The following is a 19,843-nucleotide window of genomic DNA, read 5'->3' as shown; positions in this document are numbered from 1 at the left end:
AAGAGAAGTCGAAAGTAAGGTGGAATTGGCATATCTGATTACCGCCCATTTACCATTCACAGTAAGCTTGGTCCGGCGTTCTGCTACGCCCACCTGGTTGAGCGCCCGGCAACTGTAGTTCCCCGCATGTCCCTCCCCCGCCCTGTTGATCAGCAGTAGGCTGGTGTGTTCGCCCACTGTGGCCTGAGTGACGTCATTGTTGCCGTCATCGTGCACCTGCCGCCCATCTAGCCACCACTCGAACAGAATGGGCGTGGCCCCCCGGGTGGCAATACAGGTGAGTTGCACGTAATCGCCGACATCACAAACGGAAGCGGAAAGCAGCAGCGCAGAGAGCACAGGCGGTTCTTGGAATATTTTTGTGGGTACAGAAAGGATCGCCATTATTTAGATGTCAGGTCATAAAGTAAGTCATTCATGGGATGATGAGTGAGTGTTCAGTCCCCATAGATGGAAAGCCATTCTTTAAAAGTAATGATTAGATTGATTTCGAATTCTGATTAAATTCATCAGTGATGAGTGATTTGATTATGATATGATTTGATCTCTGTAGTGTGCCACTATAAAAATGAAAATAACATCCTTAATTATCCCAAATATAAGATGATAGTCCTTAGGTGTGGTAAGTGGTAAATGTTTAAAAAAACCTAGTCCTCTGTTTAGCAACCATTGTTCTCTGAGTAACTAACTTTAGAACTACCACGCTTTATATTGACTTGAATTTTGATTTTTGTTTGGGTGGACTCTAAGGAGAATAACTTTATACAAACAGAAAAGACACAACTAAAGGCTATATACACAACGGAGTACCCTTCACTTTCAGGATGGACCAGCGACTTGCCACTCCCGCTGCGTTGCTGGCCACGCAAGTGTAGTTGCCGGAGTCACCAATAGTGGTCTGACGCAGCGATAGGATTAGGGTGTATTCGTCGATCTTGTGGTAGATGGAACGCAGCAGGGGCTGACCATCCTTGAGCCAGTAGATGTCGATGGGCAGGTCGCCGGAGGAGACCATACACATGACCCGGACCGCCTGGCCGCCATTAACCCCGTTGGCATTGAAGTGGAACTGATCAACCTGGGGCAGCTCTGGGACCGGGTGATAAAAAAAAGCCGTGCAAGAGATCAACACACTGTACAGCGAAGGAATTTTAGATGGGTGTACTATGAGAACGCCCAACTCCAGTTGTATAATACAGATAATACAGGTTCGTGCTTATGCAGTACCAACACCAGACAAGGAGGCACAGACGGAGAGTGGGGATTTACAGATGCCTAGCTCCTATTCTAGGAGTCTACGACTAAGACGCCACCCCCAAGCTAGCGATTCCTTAGAAGTAATTCGAACAAACCCTTGACGCTCAGGTGGGTCTCTGCTGTGGTTTCGCCCGCCCGGTTGGCGCCCTTGCAGGTGTAGTTGCCCGTGTGTTCACCCCCCACGCTCTCGATGTTCAGCGAGCTGCTGCGCCGGCCGTGCATCAGGATGGTGACCCCGGCCAAGTCTCCGGCGGGTTCGTTGTTGTAGTACCACGTAATGTTGAAGGGTGCGTCGCCGTGCACCACCGCGCAGGTCAACTGGTAGTAGTCGCCCACGTATAGGGGCGAATTCACGGGCAGGGGAGCCAGTTTGGGGGGCACTGCGTTAAGTGATTCCACCAAAAAATGTATAAATAAAAGTTAAACATAAAATATAATTCGTTTGACGAAGGGTTATCTCTTTCCCATTATAATGGACGCTTTTTAACATTTCAAGTTCTTCATAAATCTTCCTTTCTTTTAAAAACCTTATTTGATAACACAACTGATTCTGGCTTTAGAGCAAATAATTCTAGTTTCTAGTTGTAGTTGTTTCTGTGAAACTTAACCTATTCTGGTCAGAACAGTTCAGTGCAGTCTGGGTGTCATACATGCAAGCTTTCAGTGTGGATGTGCGTCAGGCCATTCCTAAGAGGAGTGAGGTCTAAGAGGTCAGAGGTTAGACCAAAGAGGTCTGAGAAAAATAAGTCAGGACAGCAGCAGAGACAGACGGTCATGCAGCGACGCTGGGTTAGTACTCGGCCACAAAGAAACTACTCGACAGACCCAATCCCGTAGAATTTCTAACCGTAGACGTTCAAAGGCGTGGTGAACTGCTGATGACCCGCCAAATTCCGGGCGTGGCAGGTGAAATTGCCCGCATGGGAGGCCTCCACAGCCTCGATGGTTAGCACACTTCCACGACGACCCACGCGGGCCGTGGTAATTCCCAGGTCCTCCGAGATTGACTGACCATCCAGCGTCCAGTTGATGTTCATGGGCAGATCTCCGCCAGGAACGGAGCAGTGGAGTGTCAGGTACTGACCCACCTGGGCAGGGCCCTCCTCGAAGGCAAAGGGTATGATGCGCGGAAGAACTGGATGTGCATTTACGTTTTGGTGATGTGGTGTGTGTGATGGTAAAACAAAAGGTGCATAAAATTAAAACACAACCGCATCAACGTAAGCTTCTCTTAAGTCTAAGACTATGGAATGTGTGCAGCTCAGTGCTGTAGGTGGCCCGGCCGGCGGCGTTTTCCCCGTGGCAGCTGTAGTTGCCCGCATGACGATCAGCCACGCTTTCGATGGTCAGAACACTACTTCGACGACCCATCTTCGCTACGATGATGTCCTGGTCATCGTCATTGAAGAGCGGCTGGTTGTTAAACGTCCAACGGATATTGAGGGGCAAGTCGCCCTCCGTCAGGGTGCACTGATACGTTATATACTGACCCAGATGGGTTGGCTGCGAACCGGTGGCAAAGGGCGTGATTTGAGGCAAAACTTGCGGGATACACAAAACAAAAGCAGTCAACTAAACGAACAATCAAGGACCAAAAATGAAGACAAGTAAGGTGATCTCTATCTACGGTATATGCATATGCATTTGCATCTCTATCCCACCGTTGACAATGAGGGCTGCAGTGTACTCCACCATTTGGGCTTTGTTCCTTGCCCGGCACGTATAGTTTCCCGCATTGTTGCCATTTACCGAATCAATGGTCAGCACATTGACCTTCTTGCCGATTTTGGAAGTGGTGACCCCGTGATACTCGTTGATGGCATAGTCATTGAACAACCAGGTTATGTCCACGGGTTGATCGCCCTTCGAAATGGTGCATTGAACGGTTACCGAATCCCCGAAATTGGCTGGCTCTTCCCCGAACACAAAGGGACTGATATGGGGAGGCACTTGGAAAAAGGTGAGCAATCAAAGGGTATAGTACATCTATAGATTATGTTCACATTAAATCTAAGAGTAGATTGACATCTTTGCAGATCCCCAGTTAAAAACCTTACAACTAAGCTACAAAAGCCAAGACACAAAAGCCAAAGCAAACATGCAATCTTTATATGCGTACTGTGTGTAGGAAAAACAGGAGTGGGTATACAAATAGAAACTAACTAAACCAGAATGACACTGAAGTGCTGTACAGAAGCTCTGACTTCGCAAGGAAGTACCATTAACTGTCAGCTGGGCCGTGTAGACAGCCGATGCCCACAGATTCCTGGCCTTGCAGGTGTAGTTGCCCACGTGGCGGGCACTCACGGCATCGATCATCAGCACACTTAGGCGCTTCCCCATCTTGGAGGTGGATATGCCCGAGTAGTGGTTGATGGGGTAGTCGTTAAACATCCACTCGATGTCGAGCGGCAGGTCACCGGAACTGACCAGGCAGTTTACGGAAACCGAATCCTCAAAATTCGCCGCCACTTCGCCGAAGTCAAAGTGTGTAATTTTGGGGGCAACTAGTGACATAGATAGGGAAAGCCACAATAAGCTTGGGGTCTCAAAACAAAACTACGAAATAAAAACAATAATCAATATTACAGGTTGGTGGAAAAGCGACCATCAGTACCATTAACTATGAGTTCAGAGGTGTAGTTGACGGCTGCTGCGTAGTTCTTTGCCCGACAACTATACTTTCCCGCATGCCTCGCCTGCACACTATCGATGCTCAACATACTGTTCCTCTTGCCACCCTTAACTACGTTTATGCCGGAGTAGGAGCTAATTCCGTAGTCGTTGAAGAACCACTCGATATCAATGGGCAAATCGCCGGAGGAGATTAGACAAGTCACAGAAACGGAATCCTCAACATTAGTGGGCTCGTCCCCAAAGTCAAAAGGCGTGATTTTTGGAGGAACTTAGGAGTAAAGGTGGTTTTTAATGAAAATTACATGAACATAAAAATATACCTTGCACTAAGAACGAATTTAAGAAAATTTTAGGTGTACCATTAACTATTAATTCGGTGGTATAATTTACAGCAGCAGCGTGGTTCTTAGCATGACAACTATACTTTCCGGCATGACGAGCTTGGACACTATCAATACTTAGCATGCTGTTTCTCTTTCCACCTTTAACTACATTTATTCCGGAGTACGAACTAATTCCATAGTCGTTAAAGAACCACTCGATGTCGATGGGTAAGTCCCCATTGGAAATGAGACACATAACCGAAACAGAGTCCTCCACATTCGTCGGAGCGTCACCAAAGTCGAAGGGCGTAATTTTGGGTGGAACTTGATTCGATTTATATTGGAGGAAATAAACGATAAGTTTAAATAAAAGTGGCAAACAGCTACGGATTTTTATAAGTATAATCTAATGACCATTGACAATTAGGGCCGCCGAGAATTCAATGCTGGCCGCCTTGTTTTTGGCCTTGCAGCTATAGTTCCCCGCATGTCCAGCATGAACGGAATCTATCGTAAGTACACTAGTCCTTTTGCCACCACGCAAAACAGCGATTCCCGAGGCGTAGTTAATGGATTCCCCGTTAAACAGCCATTCGATGTCAATGGGCAAATCACCAGAGGAAACGAGACAGCTAACCGAAACGGAGTCCTCGAAGCTAGCAGGGGAGTCACCAAAGTCAAAAGGAGCTAGTTTCGGTGGGGCTTTTGTGAGAGTTAAGCGCAATACGGGAGGAGAACAAAAATTAAACTTTAAGAAAAATAAACTCTATTCTATTAAATATAGTAATACAAGTGTACCATTCACAATCAATTCGGTTGTGAAATTAACGGCAGCTGCATGGTTCCTCGCTCGACAACTATAATTCCCCGCGTGACGAGCATGGACATTGTCTATGGTCAGCATGCTCGTTCTCTTTCCTCCTCTATAAACGGTCATCCCGGAGAAGGAGCTAATCCCGTAGTCATTAAATAGCCACTCTATATCGATGGGTAGGTCCCCGCTAGAGATCAAGCAGGTCACCGAAACCGAATCCTCAACATTAGTAGGTTTATCGCCGAAGGTGAAGGTAGTGATTTTTGGAGGAACTATGGGTTAACCAAAACGATGATAAATATGCAAGATTACACAAGACAAATAGCTAATTCATAAACCCAACTAAATATGTATACTTTAACTAAGTGTACCATTCACAATTAACTCAGTGGTATAGTTGACGGCGGCTGCGTGGTTCTTTGCGCCGCAACTATACTTTCCCGCGTGACGAGCATGGACATTGTCTATAGTCAGCATGCTGGTTCTTTTTCCACCTCTGAGAACAGTCATTCCTGAATACGAGCTGATTCCGAAGTCATTAAATAACCACTCGATATCGATGGGTAAGTCTCCACTGGATATCAAACAAGTCACAGAGACTGAGTCCTCCACATTGGTGGGATCCTCGCCAAAGGTGAAAGGTGTGATTTTGGGGGGAACTGAAGGATTGAAGTGTAATAATAATTAAAGGAACTTAAAAATTATAAACCTAATTTTAAGTTTTCCTTTAAAGATTTGCCAGTACCGTTTACTACAAGATCGGAGGTGTAGTTGACTGCAGCTGCATGATTCTTCGCTCGACAACTATATTTTCCTGCGTGACGCGCTTGGACATTATCTATTCCCAATATACTACTTCGCTTTCCTCCCTTGACAACTGTGACACCAGAGTAGGAACTTATGCCGTATTCATTGAAAAACCATTCAATATCGATTGGCAGATCTCCGCTGGATATTAAGCAAGTGACCGACACAGAATCCTCAACATTGGTGGGCTGGTCTCCAAAGTCAAAGGGTGTGATTTTCGGGGGAACTTTGGGGTTAAAGGCGTAAAATTGAACGAAAATCTTACTAAATAATACGAAACACTGAACATTAATTGAGACAACCCTTAATAAATATACCGTTCACAATCAGGCTGGTGGTATAATTTACGGAGGCGGCATGATTCTTCGCCCGACAACTATAATTTCCCGCATGCCGAGCTTGGACACTGTCGATACTTAATACACTATTACGTTTGCCTCCCTTTACTACAGAAATTCCCGAATAGTGGCTTATGCCGTACTCGTTGAAAAACCATTCGATATCGATGGGTAAGTCTCCGCTGGATATAAGACAAGTGACTGATACAGAATCCTCAAAGTTTGTTGGCTCATCTCCAAAGTCAAAGGGAGTTATCTTTGGGGGAACTAAGGTAGTAAAATTAAAGTCAATTTAAAGCGAAAAATGAATAGAATTATTTATCTAAATACGAAATTTAAATGATCAAATACCGTTCACAATAAGATCGGTGGTGTAATTAACAGCAGCGGCATGGTTCTTGGCCCGACAACTATAATTTCCCGCATGACGGGCCTGTACACTGTCGATGCTCAATACGCTATTTCGCTTTCCTCCCTTCATAACCGAAATTCCCGAATAGGAACTAATGCCGTATTCGTTGAAGAACCACTCAATATCGATTGGTAGGTCTCCAGTTGAGATGAGGCAGGTCACCGAAACGGAGTCCTCCACATTTGCGGGCTCTTCACCAAAGCTGAAGGGAGTGATCTTGGGTGGAGCTTGTTAAGAGCGTAGGATTTGGAAAAAAAAGGTCAGAAATTCAAAAAACCAACAATCATTTTTCTTTAGGTAAAGGGTTTCCCTGCCAACCGTTCACAATTAAGGCCTCTAAGAACTCGCTGCGCAATGCTCTGTTCTATGAATTTATAGTCAGAAGACTAGTCCGCTTGCCCCCTCTTAGAATTGCAATACCTGATGGGCTCCACGCCAAATACCCACTCGATGTGGATGGGCAGATCACCGGAGGCAGTTCACAGAAACCGAGCCCTTAAAGTTCGACTGCGGATGCCCAAAGTCGTGGGGCGCAATTTTCGGTGGTGTTTAATGGGAATTAAAGGATGTGGGGATTCAAATTATAATCGAACCAATAACATGTAGCATTATCTGATCTAAGACCCCCTTAATACCATTCACAATCAACTCTGCCGTGTATTCTGCAGAATCTGCATCGTTACGAGCCTTGCAGGTGTAGTTTCCTGCGTGTCCTGCGTGCACCGAATCGATGGTCAGGATGCTAGCCTTTTTGCCACCCTTGACTATGGACACTCCAGTATATGTGCTTATGTGGGCCCCGTTGAACAACCAAGTGATATCCATGGGCAGATCCCCCAGGTAGATCAGGCAATTCACGGAGACGGACTCCTCAAAGTTGACAGCATGATCGCCGAAATCAAAGTGTGCGATTTTTGGGGGCACTTCGGGGAATGTAGAAGAGTGGGGAGTGTTGAAGAATAAATAAATCAAAAAATGATGAAGTACATAAAAGTACAAAAGGATAGTTAAACTGTTGAAAGTACCATTCACCACCAGTTCGGCGGTAAAGTTAACGGAAGTGGCCCGGTTGACTGCTACACAAGTATAATTGCCAGCGTGGTGATCCCGGACAATATCAATGGATAATGCACTGATTTTTTTTCCTAACTTAACCATGGATACGTCGTATACGTTCTCATTGATCTCACGTCCGTTGAAGAGCCACGCGAAGCTAACCGGGAAGTCACCCGAGGTAACCAGACACTGAACACTAGCCGATTCACCAAAGTTTGAGGGCTCATCTCCGAAATCGAATGGGGCAATTTTCGAAGGCACTTTTAATAGGATTTTGTTTAGGGATAAAGGAGGAAAAAACGAATAAAAAAGCGAAAGGTCAATTTAAATATTTCTAGACTATTAACCATTGACTTTCAACTCGGCCGTGTGGTTAACGACCCCAGCTTTATTTTCGGCAATGCAGGCATAGTTCCCAGCATGTTTGGCCGATACCGCTTCGATTGTCAACTCATTGATGCGTTTGCCGCGCTTAGTGGTCAAGATTTCAAGGTAATCCTCGAAGGGCTTATTGTTCAAGGTCCAGGTTATGTTAACGGGCAGATCACCACCCGAAATGGTGCATTGTACATTCACAAACTCGCCGTAGCTCATGGACTCCTCTCCAAAGTTAAAAGGACTTATCTTTGGCAGTGCTGAGATAAGGTTTAAAGGGTAATTAAATCAACGTAAGTAAACATAATTCAAATATAATGTGTAAGGTTCTTAGGTCTAAACGGCGGACTCTTTGTTTAGCTAACCATTCACGATCAGTCGTGCAGAGTGCGCCGTGATTCCGGCCTTATTCTGCGCGTGACACGAATAGAATCCGGCGTGATGAGCGGAAACGGACTCAATGGAGAGCACATTGATCCGCTTCCCGATCCGCGAGAAGGAAATGTCATGAAAAGTGTCAATGGTGGCGTTATTCAGTAGCCAGGTGACGTTCATTGGGAGGTCTCCACCCAAAATGGTGCACTGTACTGACGCAGGTTCTCCGTAGTTCAGAGGTTCTTCCCCAAAATCAAAGGACGCTATCTTCGGTGCCACTTTGGGGTATGGAAAATGCAGTTCAAATAAGTAAGGCGAATATGCAATAAAAGTTCACAGTTAACCACGCACGCTCAGTTAGATAGATAGTTAGAGAAATTGGGTTTGATTAGTAGCAACGTATCAGGGCCTTTAGTAACCGCAACCACTAAAACTAAGCCATGACACTATAAATTTCAGTACCGTTCACTGTCAGATCAACGCTATATGTTGTAGTTCCAGCCTTATTACTGGCTATACAGGTATATCGGCCGGTGTGGGCGGGACTGGCACTAGGAATGGAGATCATGCTTGTCTTGTCGCTGATGCGATTCGTTCGCATCTGGGGCTGCACCTGATCAAAGCCGTAATCTGCAACGCTCCGCTCAAAACTCCAGTGCACCTTGATGGGACGGTCTCCTTTTTGGATTTGGCAAAACAAATCTATCGAGTCGCCCATATTAATCAGATCCTCGTAGGCGAAGGGCACAATTTGGGGCAGAACTGGGAAGTGATTGGGACGGTGATGGGTTAAAAAATGATCTCAATCAACAGAACATTAATGTAAGACTACGAAAGTTAGTTGGTAACCATTGACGAGCAGTTCGGCGCTTGAGCTCACGTTCCCCGCATTGTTGCTCGCTACGCAGCTATAGTTTCCAGAATTGGCGGCCTTGACAGACTCTACCGTGAGTAGGCTAATCCGTTCCCCGATCTTGCTGGCCATCACGCCAAGGTGCGTGAACAGGGGCAGACCATTGTGGGTCCAGCGGATCCTCAGTGGCAAATCGCCCTTGGCCACGTGGCAGGTCAACTGAACGCTGTCGCCCTCGTTGGCCTCCGCATCAAAGCTAAACGGATGGATGCTGGGCAGGACTGGGATGGATGGGGATATATTTTAAAATCGAAAAGTAAACCAAATTATAATGTATCTTCTGCGAAAAAAATCGAGGGCTAGTAACCGTTGACTTTCAACTCCGCACTGTAACTGCTCTCGCCCGCCTGATTGCGAGCCAGACAGGTGTAGACCCCACGGTGCTCGGCGGCTATGTAGTCGATATTCAGGGTGCTCGACTTGCTCGACATTCGACCGATCACCACGTCTAGGTCACCACTGTTCAGGGTGTGATTGTTGAGAACCCACGTAATATTGATGGGCAGATCGCCCTTGACCACCGTGCACTGAATACCCATGGTTTCGCCTGAGTTGGAAGCCTCGTCGCCGAAGTCAAATGATCGAATTTGGGGAGGCACTGGACCGTAATTGGCGAGATAGGAGTAATAGTGAGGAGGGGGAGGAGAAATAAAGACATAACATTAGAGCCATTTCCTTGTTAAGATATTAACCATTGACCACCAATTCAGCACTTTGCTCAGAAGTCCCTGCCGCATTGGTAGCTATACACTTGAAAAGTCCCCGATGTTGACCATTGATGGCGTCAATGCTCAAGGAACTCAGTTTGGGGGACATTTTGATGATGCGTATTCCGACGTGCTCGTTCGTTATCGGCTGTCCATTTAGAGTCCAGTGCAGCTGAAGAGGTGTGTCGCCCTTGAACACCATGCATTGGACCGCGGTACTGTCTCCGTAATTTGAGGGTTCCTCACCAAAAGCGAAGGGCATAACCTGAGGGGGCACTATATGCAAATAGGCATAGAGAATTCGGTCGTATTTTATCTATCATAATGACAAAACAGCTTCTCAGGATATTTCTTTCTGCTCCAACACCAAACACCGCAAGCAATACTAAGTGAAAACAATATACAATATAGAAAGCGTGCTCTTATTTCTCCTTATTCAATATTTCTTGTGGGGACAAACCATTAACTTGTAATTCAGCTACATATTCACTGGTCCCAGCCGGATTTGTGGCTATGCACTTGTAGACACCGCGATGGAAAGCATTTAGGGAATCGATGTTTAACAGACTTGTGCGCTTATTCATACGCATCAAGGTAAACCCGTTTTCGCCGTTAATGATTGGAGCAGAGTTGAGGGACCAGCGAATCTCCAGGGGCAGATCTCCCTTGGGCACCACACAGTTGGCACTGGCAATATCGCCAACATCGGCGGCGGATTCACCGAAACTAAAGGGCAAAACCTGGGGCGGCACTTAAATGGACGGGAAATAAGTGGTAAATTAAAACTTAAATAAAGAATTTCAAATAGAAACACGTTGAAATATGTGTATGAGTTGAGTAATGACCATTCACGTGCAATTCAGCGCTGTATTCAGCGCTTCCCGCTTTGTTGGAGGCAATACATCTGTACAGTCCTCGATGCCTGGCCTCAAGTGAATCGATGCTCAAAGAGCTGGTACGCGGATTAAGGCGCGACAAGGAAAATCCATGCTCACCGGTGATGATGGGTGCTGAATTCAAGGTCCAACGGATCTCCATTGGCAGATCGCCCTTGGGGACCATGCAAAAGCCACCCGCAATTTCACCAGTATTGGCTGGCTCAGAACCAAAGTCAAATGCTTGGATTTGGGGGGAAACTTTTAAAGTGGAGATGAGGTAGAGAGAGGTAAAGTAAGTAAAAGATAAAATCAAATACAAAACTTAAAACACTATTAATAGTGATAAAGTCAAACGAACCGTTCACATCTAGTGTGGAAACGTATTCAGCATATCCTGCTGAATTGTTAGCTATGCATTTGTAGCTACCCCGATGGACAGCTTCCAAGGAGTCAACATTCAGCGAACTGGTCCGCTTATTCAGTCGCACCAACGTGAATCCCATTTCACCATTCACAATGAGTGCGGAGTTTAATGTCCAATATATATCTAGTGGCAAGTCCCCTTTGGGAACGACACAGGTTACACTAGCCACTTCCCCGCGATTAAGGGGCTCATCACCGAAGGAAAAGGGGCTGATCTGTGGTGCAACTATGAAGGGGAAATCCATTTTAGCTCGAGACATAGACAAAACTCTCAGCCACCAAATAAACCAGGATGGTGTTAGTAGGAAGCAACTTAACAGGCGGATATAAAGAGAAATCCAACAGGGAATTTCACTAACCATTCACTTGCAGGTCAGCGGAGTAAACCGCTTGACCCGCCTGATTTTGAGCCACGCAGCTGTAGGAGCCCCGATGCTTGGCCCCTAGTGCATCCGCACTTAGGTAGCTGGTACGTTGATTCAACTGCATTACTGTGAATCCATCCACACCTGTTGCCACAGACTCACCATTCAAAGTCCAGTGGATTTTCAAGGGTAGGTCCCCCTTGAGGACAACACAAGTGATACTCAAAACATCGCCCATATTAAAGACTTCGCTGCCAAAACTAAAGGGCAGGACATGGGGAGGTACTAAAGATTTCGAAAGGATTAAATACAATAAAAGTAAATAAAATTAGAATAAAAAATAAAAATAAAGGAGCTTGGAGTGAGGTCCCTGGGTCTATGTACCGTTGACTTTGAGCTCCGATGTTGTGAAACTAGACCCTGCCTTATTTTCGGCTATGCACTTGAAGACGCCGCCATGATCCTGTTCCACGGCGGCTATGTTTAAAACACTTGTCTTTGGAGACAGTTTCAATATGGTAATTCCCTCCTCGCCGTTGATGATCGGTCGGGAATTCAGCGTCCACTTGATAGTGATTGGCACATCGCCCTTCTGGACCATGCACTGCACTCCGGCATTCTCGCCCGTGTTCACCGGATCATCACCGAAGGAGAACGGCGCTATCGAAGGTGGAACTGCATGGCATTGCAGGGAGCAAAGGAGGAAGGGAAAAGGGTTAAGACGAAAATGCAGAAAACAAAAGCAAATCTTAAGAGATCAACAGGGATTAACCATTAACAGATAGGATGGCGGATTGCGTGGTCTCGCCGGCATTGTTGGTGGCCACGCAGGTGTAATTTCCAGCATGTCGAGCCCTGACGGATTCGATGCTCAAAACGCTGATGCGCTGACTATTCCGGGTGACTATCAGACCATCGTTGGTGTAAATACGACCGCCGTTCTTGGTCCAGGCTATGTCGACGGGAAGATCCCCCCGGTTTACAGTGCAATAAGCGGACACCATGTCTAGTTCGTTGATCACATCCTCTCCAAAATCGAAGGGCATTATTTGTGGCAGGACTGGTGAAGCCGGGAACGGAAGGCAAAACGCAAAAAATGTCAACGAAAACTTAAGAAATGAACTCCTTATCTGCTAAACAATAACCATTGACTGCTAGCATGGCGGACTGGATTACGGCCCCCGCGTTGTTGGTCGCCACGCAGGAGTAATTCCCCGAATGGCGCGCTCGCACGGATTCAATGCTTAGGACACTCAGGCGCTGGCTGTTCCTGGTCACAATTAGACCATCGTTGGTGTAGACTCGACCGCCGTTCTTTGTCCAGTAGATGTCCACGGGCAGATCGCCCTTGTTGACCGTACAGGAGGCCGATACCATGTCCAGCTCGTTGATGCTCTCCTCACCAAAGTCAAAGGGCACGACCTGGGGTAAGACTGGGATGGGGTTGGGTTAACAGAAGAGAACCAAGGGAAAATCAAAAACGATCAAGTGTCTATTCGAGGCTATTAACCATTGACGGCCAGGACTGCGCATTGGCGAGTTTCGCCCGCATTATTGGTGGCCACGCAAGAGTAGTTCCCGGCATGTCGCGCCCTGGCAGACTCAATGCTCAGGACACTCATACGGGTACTGGTCTTAGTCACCACAATTCCATCGTTAGTGTAGACTCGGCCGCCGTTCTTCGTCCACGCCACGTCGATGGGCAGGTCGCCCTTGTTGACCGTACAGGAGGCAGAGACCATGTCCAGCTCGTTGACGGTCTCCTCACCGAAATCGAAAGGCACAATCTGGGGCAGAACTGCGGTGGAGGGCGAGGAAGCGAGGAGGGTCAAGAAAACATAACTCAAAATCCAAGGAACTAATTAATCTACGAATCGAAGAGGGCCTAAGCGAACCGTTTACGCGCAGCTCAGCCGTGTGGTAGATAACCCCGGCCGCATTCCTGGCCACACACGTGTAGTTCGCCCGATGTCGAGCATGCACAGACTCTATGCTCAGCATGCTGATGCGCTGCGTCGTCTTTGTGATCAGAATGCCATCGTTGGACATCAGGCGACCCACTCCCGTCGTAGGATCCGGAGCCGTTGTCCAATACAACTCCAGGGGAGTGTCGCCCTTATTCACTGTGCACGTGGCCGAGACCATGTCGTTCATGTTGATGGTTTCCTCGCCAAAATCAAAGGGTACGACCTGCGGTGGAACTGAGCGAGAGTTTTGCGGGTTCGATTGAGAGAAGCACGAACGACCAACGATGAGGCTGAAAATTTTAGACCCACCAAAGAAAATAGGGTCGACCAGAGCATTTCCCAAATCTGGGGAGCTCTGGGAAAAGCAGCATTTTCAACTTACCCATGACTTGAACTTCCAGAGATCCGCGAGCGGAATATCCTTCCTGATTCTTGGCCACACAAGTGTAGGTCGCCTGGTCTGAGTTCCGTTCCACATTCTCGATTATTAGCGTTCCGTTGGGGAAGACCTTCTGTTTGCGATTAATGGGCAGGGCACGGTTATCTAATGAAAGAATAAAAGTTTTATGAGAAAATGAGAAGGAAGTCACGAATTAAACACTAAAGCAGCCCTGTTGATTCATATCGTTACTAGGAAGATACAATCTCTCTTTTAGATTTCGATGAATTATCCACTCACCTCGCTCCCAGACAATAGAATCGATGGGGTAGCCAGCTACAGGACAGGTGACAATCAGGGTTTCTCCAGCAACAATCGCCTTCTTCTCCATTTGTCGGATGTAGGGAAGTCCATATACATTTAACTTAGCCGAGTGTTCAGCCACGCCCACTTTGCTCTTGGCTATGCACTTGTAGAGGCCGCCGTCGTTGGCGTGCACCGAGGTTATATTCAGATAAGAAACCACATCTCCGTTAACCGTCACATACTGTCCAACCTGATAGCGGTCGTTGTTGGCGATTTTCTTCCCGTCCAGTTCCCAGGAAATTTCAGGCGTGGGGTTTCCACCGGCGACGCACTTGAGGAACACACTTGGTCCGGGTTCCATGGTTTCTTCCTGGAATGCCTGTCGGATGACAGGAGGATCGAAACGGCCTCCAAGCTTCAGCTCAGCACTAGCCTCCGCAGATTCCTGGTCGTTTCTTACGAAGCATTGGTACATGCCCTTGTCCTCCTTTTTCACGGATTCGATGCGCAGCACAGGTTCGCTATGTCCGATGGCCTTGCCGTCCTTCATCCAGCTGACGGTCTTGATGGGGTTTCCAGTGTATTGGCAGGTGAATACGGCTGGACGTCCGAAGTCTACTGTCTGGGTGGGGGGATCGATCTTAGCGGATAAGGGAGCAGTGACGGTAAGCACGGTCTCAACGCTCTCGCCTCCCACGGAATTGTTCACCACGCACAGGTATTTGCCGGAGTCATCGACTACTGCGTCCTTGATAATGAGAGTGCCAGAGACCTGCTTCACTCGATCATTTAACACCACAGCTTGTTTGCGGGTTGTTCCTTCGATGAACTTGTACCATCTGGAACGAGAACGTAGTGTTAGTTGGGAACTCTGAGGTTAATGGTTGGCATCAGGATCAAGTGGGCACAGAGTGAGTCAGTCTTTTTTGCGAAGAGCATTCATGTAAAGACGAATTACTTACCTTTCCAAGGTTTGGTGAGGGATCTTACTTACCTTCATAACCAATATATTTTACTTTTTATTTTACCTGCTCATTCTGTGCGCCACTTTTGGGAATTTGGGAAAACCTAACCTCGACCTAGTAAAGGGGACATAATCTGGGTTTAAGCCGGTACTGGATACCCTGCCATGGACAAAGTTAAAAAAACTAGAAGGGCACTTCCCTGACTTTAGTGCTTTTAACTAAAATTATGGGCTTATCGAGGTTCATATGTATGGAAACAGGAGGATTTTAAAAGACAATTCAAATTTCTTTCATATTGCCTGAACACTGAATGGGAATACGATTGCCCATGACATAGAATAGAGAAACTATGGCCCAGCTTCAGGGTTTTCCCCTCCGAATATATTAGCGGAGCTTCACTATCAATGGGTTAATCCAAATTCTATGAGTTTCCCTTTTGAAATGCATTTCGCTGCATGAATGTGAACTCTGATAGTTAGCCTGTATTACCTAAATGCGGGGGTGGGAAACGATTGTCCCAGGCACAAAATGGCCAAGTCAGCAGTCGCTGACTTTGTAATTTCCTGCAAACGGTCACCGGATATTTTGGGTGATACACTGCCCACGGGTTCTGAAAATTAATAGCACTTTTAAAAGTTGCACCCTCCGTCTAATAAAAAATGCCCACATGTTGGACTAACCTGATAATGGGTACTGGAAAAGCCTGCGCCTGGCACAAAAGGGCGAAACTATTGAATATCTCTTTGACAAACGTGAAACTCTTGGACTCGCCAGAAAACGTGGGAGCTTTGGCGCCAACTGGCTCTACAAAAAGGATAACAATATGATTCTTATGGGGCTTTTCGAATTTTTTAGTCTTATGTCTACTTATTGGCTACCTTATCAGGGGCACTGGATACGCCTGCGCCTGACAGAGTAACGCGAAACTCTGACCAAAGTGGCGCACAAATGTATAGCTTTTCATATCGGAAGCAAAGGTTGGTCCCTTGGCACTAACGGGTTCTAGTAAAAAAACGAGAGAAGCCACCTTAACTGCCTGAATTGGAATTACCGTGTATAGGGAACTGGAAAAGCCTGAGCCTGGCAAAGTAGCACAATGTCACTCGAACTTGAGTCGAGTATACTTGAAATCTTTGAAGCCGTAGCAAAGGTTGGAGCCTTGGAGCCCACGGGCTCTGAAACGTTAAATAAATTTAGGACCTGGGAGTGTTTTGAGGGACGATTAATAAACTGCCTGAACAGGTTCGGGTTTTGGTCTTACAGTACCTCATAGCGGGAACTGGATAGGCCTGAGCCTGACAAAGTAACGCAAAGCTATGACCCACAGGGCGAATATATGAAAATACATTTGAATCCGTTGAAAACGTCGGAGCCCTGGCGCCAATGGGTTCTGAAATCAATTATTGGAGACTTTAATTTTAACGATTTCTATATGGAAAAGCTGCCTGATGCTCAATTGTTAATACCTAACCTGATAATGGAAACTGGATAGCCCTGAGCCTAGCAAAGCAGAGCAAATCTTTGACTCACAGAGCGCGTATAGGAAAACGAATTGGAATCGCTGGCACAGGTGGGAGCTCTGGCGCCGATGGGCTCTGCAAAGTATTTAAACAGGACTACCCCAGAAGACTGTTTACCGAAACTTGCCTAATAATGGGGACGGGGAACGCCTGAGCCTGGCACAAAAGCGCAAAGCTGGCCTTTATCGACCGCTCGAAGATACTACCCTTGGAGTCACTCGAAAATGTCGGAGCTTTCGCCCCAACGGGCTCTATAATAAATAAATGTAATATATCTTTGGCATTCATTTTTATAACCTTAGCAGAACCAGTTGAGCAGCGTTGAATCAAATTACCTAAATATGGGTACGGGATAGGATTGAGCTTCGCAAGTTAAGGCCAATTCGCTATTTTTGGGCGACTGTATGGTGAATGTTGAAGCTACGCTGGGAAAACTTGGCGCCTTAAATCCCAACTTTAGCCAATAGGTGCAAAGAAGAAGTGAATAACTAATGCATATTTCCTTTCGGTCAAAGCTAAGGCCATGGACATGCGCAGAAGTACGGCTACAAACACAATCAGCTGAACGCGCAACAGGTGGAGGTCACCAACGCCCACTCCGACCCCTTCTCAATGTCATTCGACCTTAAGAAAGTGACACAAACCAACGGTTGTTGACCCATAAACGTGCGTTCATTCATAAAGCGAGACACATGCGATCCACACCAGCATGGGAGGGGTAATTGTTTGGGAAATTTCTGTGGATGCCAAGCATGCGCAGTGAGAAGCTGCTCACTCACACTAGTGCGAAACGGAAAAGGGAGGGGAAGCACCCACACATGCACAGTCATGTGCTCTCATGTGCAGATTCTCTCTCTTTCCGCCGCTCTGTTTACGGTTTGTTTACGTAGCTTACTTTTCCGCGTACGAGAGTGGTGGTGTGGCTTTTTACGTTTGCGGCATGCATTATTTATGTCACGAGGGAACGCGCCCAAAAGTTCCGCCAGAATCTGCTAACCTGCTAATGGGCACCGGATATGCCTGCGCCGGACAGAGGAGCACGATGTCCATGTCGCGGTGCCTCTCGATGCCGGACCACTTGGTGTCCACCGAGAGCACGGGTGCCTTGGCCGAAATGGGCTCTGTTGGATGATGGCAATATTAGAATCTGTCGTGGGCTTGGCAAGAATGCATGGGATAGGGAGATAGCTCGCTAAAAGGGATGTGGTTTGCTATGAGGTTTTTGGTAATCCCAGTAAACCAAGTATGATTCTGTATGGCAAACAAGAATCTAACTCTTTGGATAAGTAACTCCTCAATGAACCCGAAGCAACAAATTACAGGATTTCCTATCTTACATAAATGTAGTTTTTGAGCTCCGCTTAGCGAAAATCAGGAGCCGGAAACCCCTGGGCGGGACATTGTAACGATATGGCGTGCGTCACCAGCAGTTCCAGAGGTTTTTGAACCAGGTCTGGGGTTCTGGGAGCAGTGCTCGAAATGGGCTCTGCAAAGTTCATGGTGAAGTATTTTTATTGGACTGGTATCCAAGCCTGATGTTGGTCTAATGGCTCAGTAATATGGATTCGTTTATTTCTTACTTCTGCTGCTAGAAGAGCAGTTAGTTTAAGCTCGCAATTTGCATATTTTCTTATTTCTTTTCAGTCAATTTTACAAGTTAATATTATAATTTTTATAGTCTAACCTAAAGGCGGGCACTGGGAAGGCCTGCGCGGGACAGAACAGAGCCAGATTGGTGGACAGCATCCGTTCGATCCAAGAGCGCTTTATGTCATTGGAGAGCAGAGTGGGTGCCTTACCGCCGACGGGTTCTACATTGAATTAGCTTGCTATACAGTAAAGCACTATTTTAAAGGAAATCGAAACCGATGCCTGATGTTGGTTTAAGGTCTCTGCAGAACCCACCTAAAACTAGGAGCTGGATAGCCTTGAGCTGGACAAAGTATTGCGGTGGCCGCCATGGACTCCACAATATTGGGCTTATAGGTCAGAGCGTTGATTTTGGGGGGACTACTGCTAACGGGCTCTACAAAAGTCAAAAGTTATATAATTATAACAATATAACATCAAAGTCTAAGGAAAGCAATTGCTGCAAACTGGCTGAATGAGGGAACTACAAGGAGAGAAAAGAGAAAAAAACACATGGTTTTTTACACCGACCTAAAACTTGGGGCGGGATATCCTTGAGCCGGGCACAATATTGAGAGATCGGTGTGGCCAGAAACTACCAGAGGTCGAGATTGAAGAGGTGGCACCTTGGGAGCAGTGCTGGAAACCGGCTCTGCAAAGAGATTTCAATATGCGACTAAGGACGAAGAATCCAAACCAACACCTAACACCTTACAACTGCCTGAGTATTGACACCGTTTCGAAATCTTCCCGTTTTGATTACCTAAACACAGGCACAGGATAGCCTTGCGCCGGACATAAAAGCGCGATGGTTGAGGAACCTAAATATGTCTTCATATCGAACTTCGCCAGCGAAACCACTTTGGGCACGGTACTGCTTATAGGTTCTAAAAATGTAAAAAAAACACAACTTTACCAACGCAAATCTATTGTGCATTAAAAACTCCCCGAATGTTGGATCTCATCTAAAAACCAGCACAAGAAAAGCCGTATTATTCTACGTTGGTTTTCTGAATAAAAGCCAGTCTGGGAGCAGCACCACTAAAGTGTTCTGAATAAGTCATAATATTCCATAACGATTCATGACTGAACTCCCTGAACGTCTGAGAGTAATCACCTAAAGAATGGTACCGGATAGGCCTGGGCTGGACAAAGCAAGGTTCCACTTCCTGCTAAGGATATATCCACATTCCGGGTTTTGTCACCTGAAGTGAGTCGTGGACCAACACTCCCCACGGGCTCTATAAAGGAATTAAATTATAACCCTAGAACTATGAAAACCTTAAAACTGCCCAAAATGTGTAGGGATTTACCTAAAGAAGGGTACCGGATAGGCTTGACCAGGGCAAAAGAGGGTACAGCTGAAATCAATTCGCGCCTCTGCATTTTTCAGACGA

General features: G+C 46.5%; 1 protein-coding gene across 1 annotated transcript in view; it reads right to left on the bottom strand.

The window, feature by feature from the left end:
- Positions 1 to 19,843, bottom strand: part of LOC122611470 (Down syndrome cell adhesion molecule-like protein Dscam2) — a 62,781-nt gene that overhangs the window by 15,674 nt on the left and 27,264 nt on the right. Inside the window, exons 7-9 of the mRNA XM_043784594.1 lie at positions 14,327 to 15,171; positions 14,030 to 14,191; positions 1,353 to 1,637 (exon numbers count right to left, since the gene is read on the bottom strand). Of these exons, the coding sequence (XP_043640529.1) occupies positions 1,353 to 1,637; positions 14,030 to 14,191; positions 14,327 to 15,171 (1,292 nt within the window). The remainder of the gene's footprint in view (positions 1 to 1,352; positions 1,638 to 14,029; positions 14,192 to 14,326; positions 15,172 to 19,843) is intronic.

Source organism: Drosophila teissieri, chromosome 2L (assembly GCF_016746235.2).
Source record: "Drosophila teissieri strain GT53w chromosome 2L, Prin_Dtei_1.1, whole genome shotgun sequence".
NCBI classification, from domain to species: Eukaryota; Metazoa; Arthropoda; class Insecta; order Diptera; family Drosophilidae; genus Drosophila; species Drosophila teissieri.
Note: the sequence above shows the minus strand (reverse complement) of the source record. Positions and strands in the feature narration are given on the sequence as shown.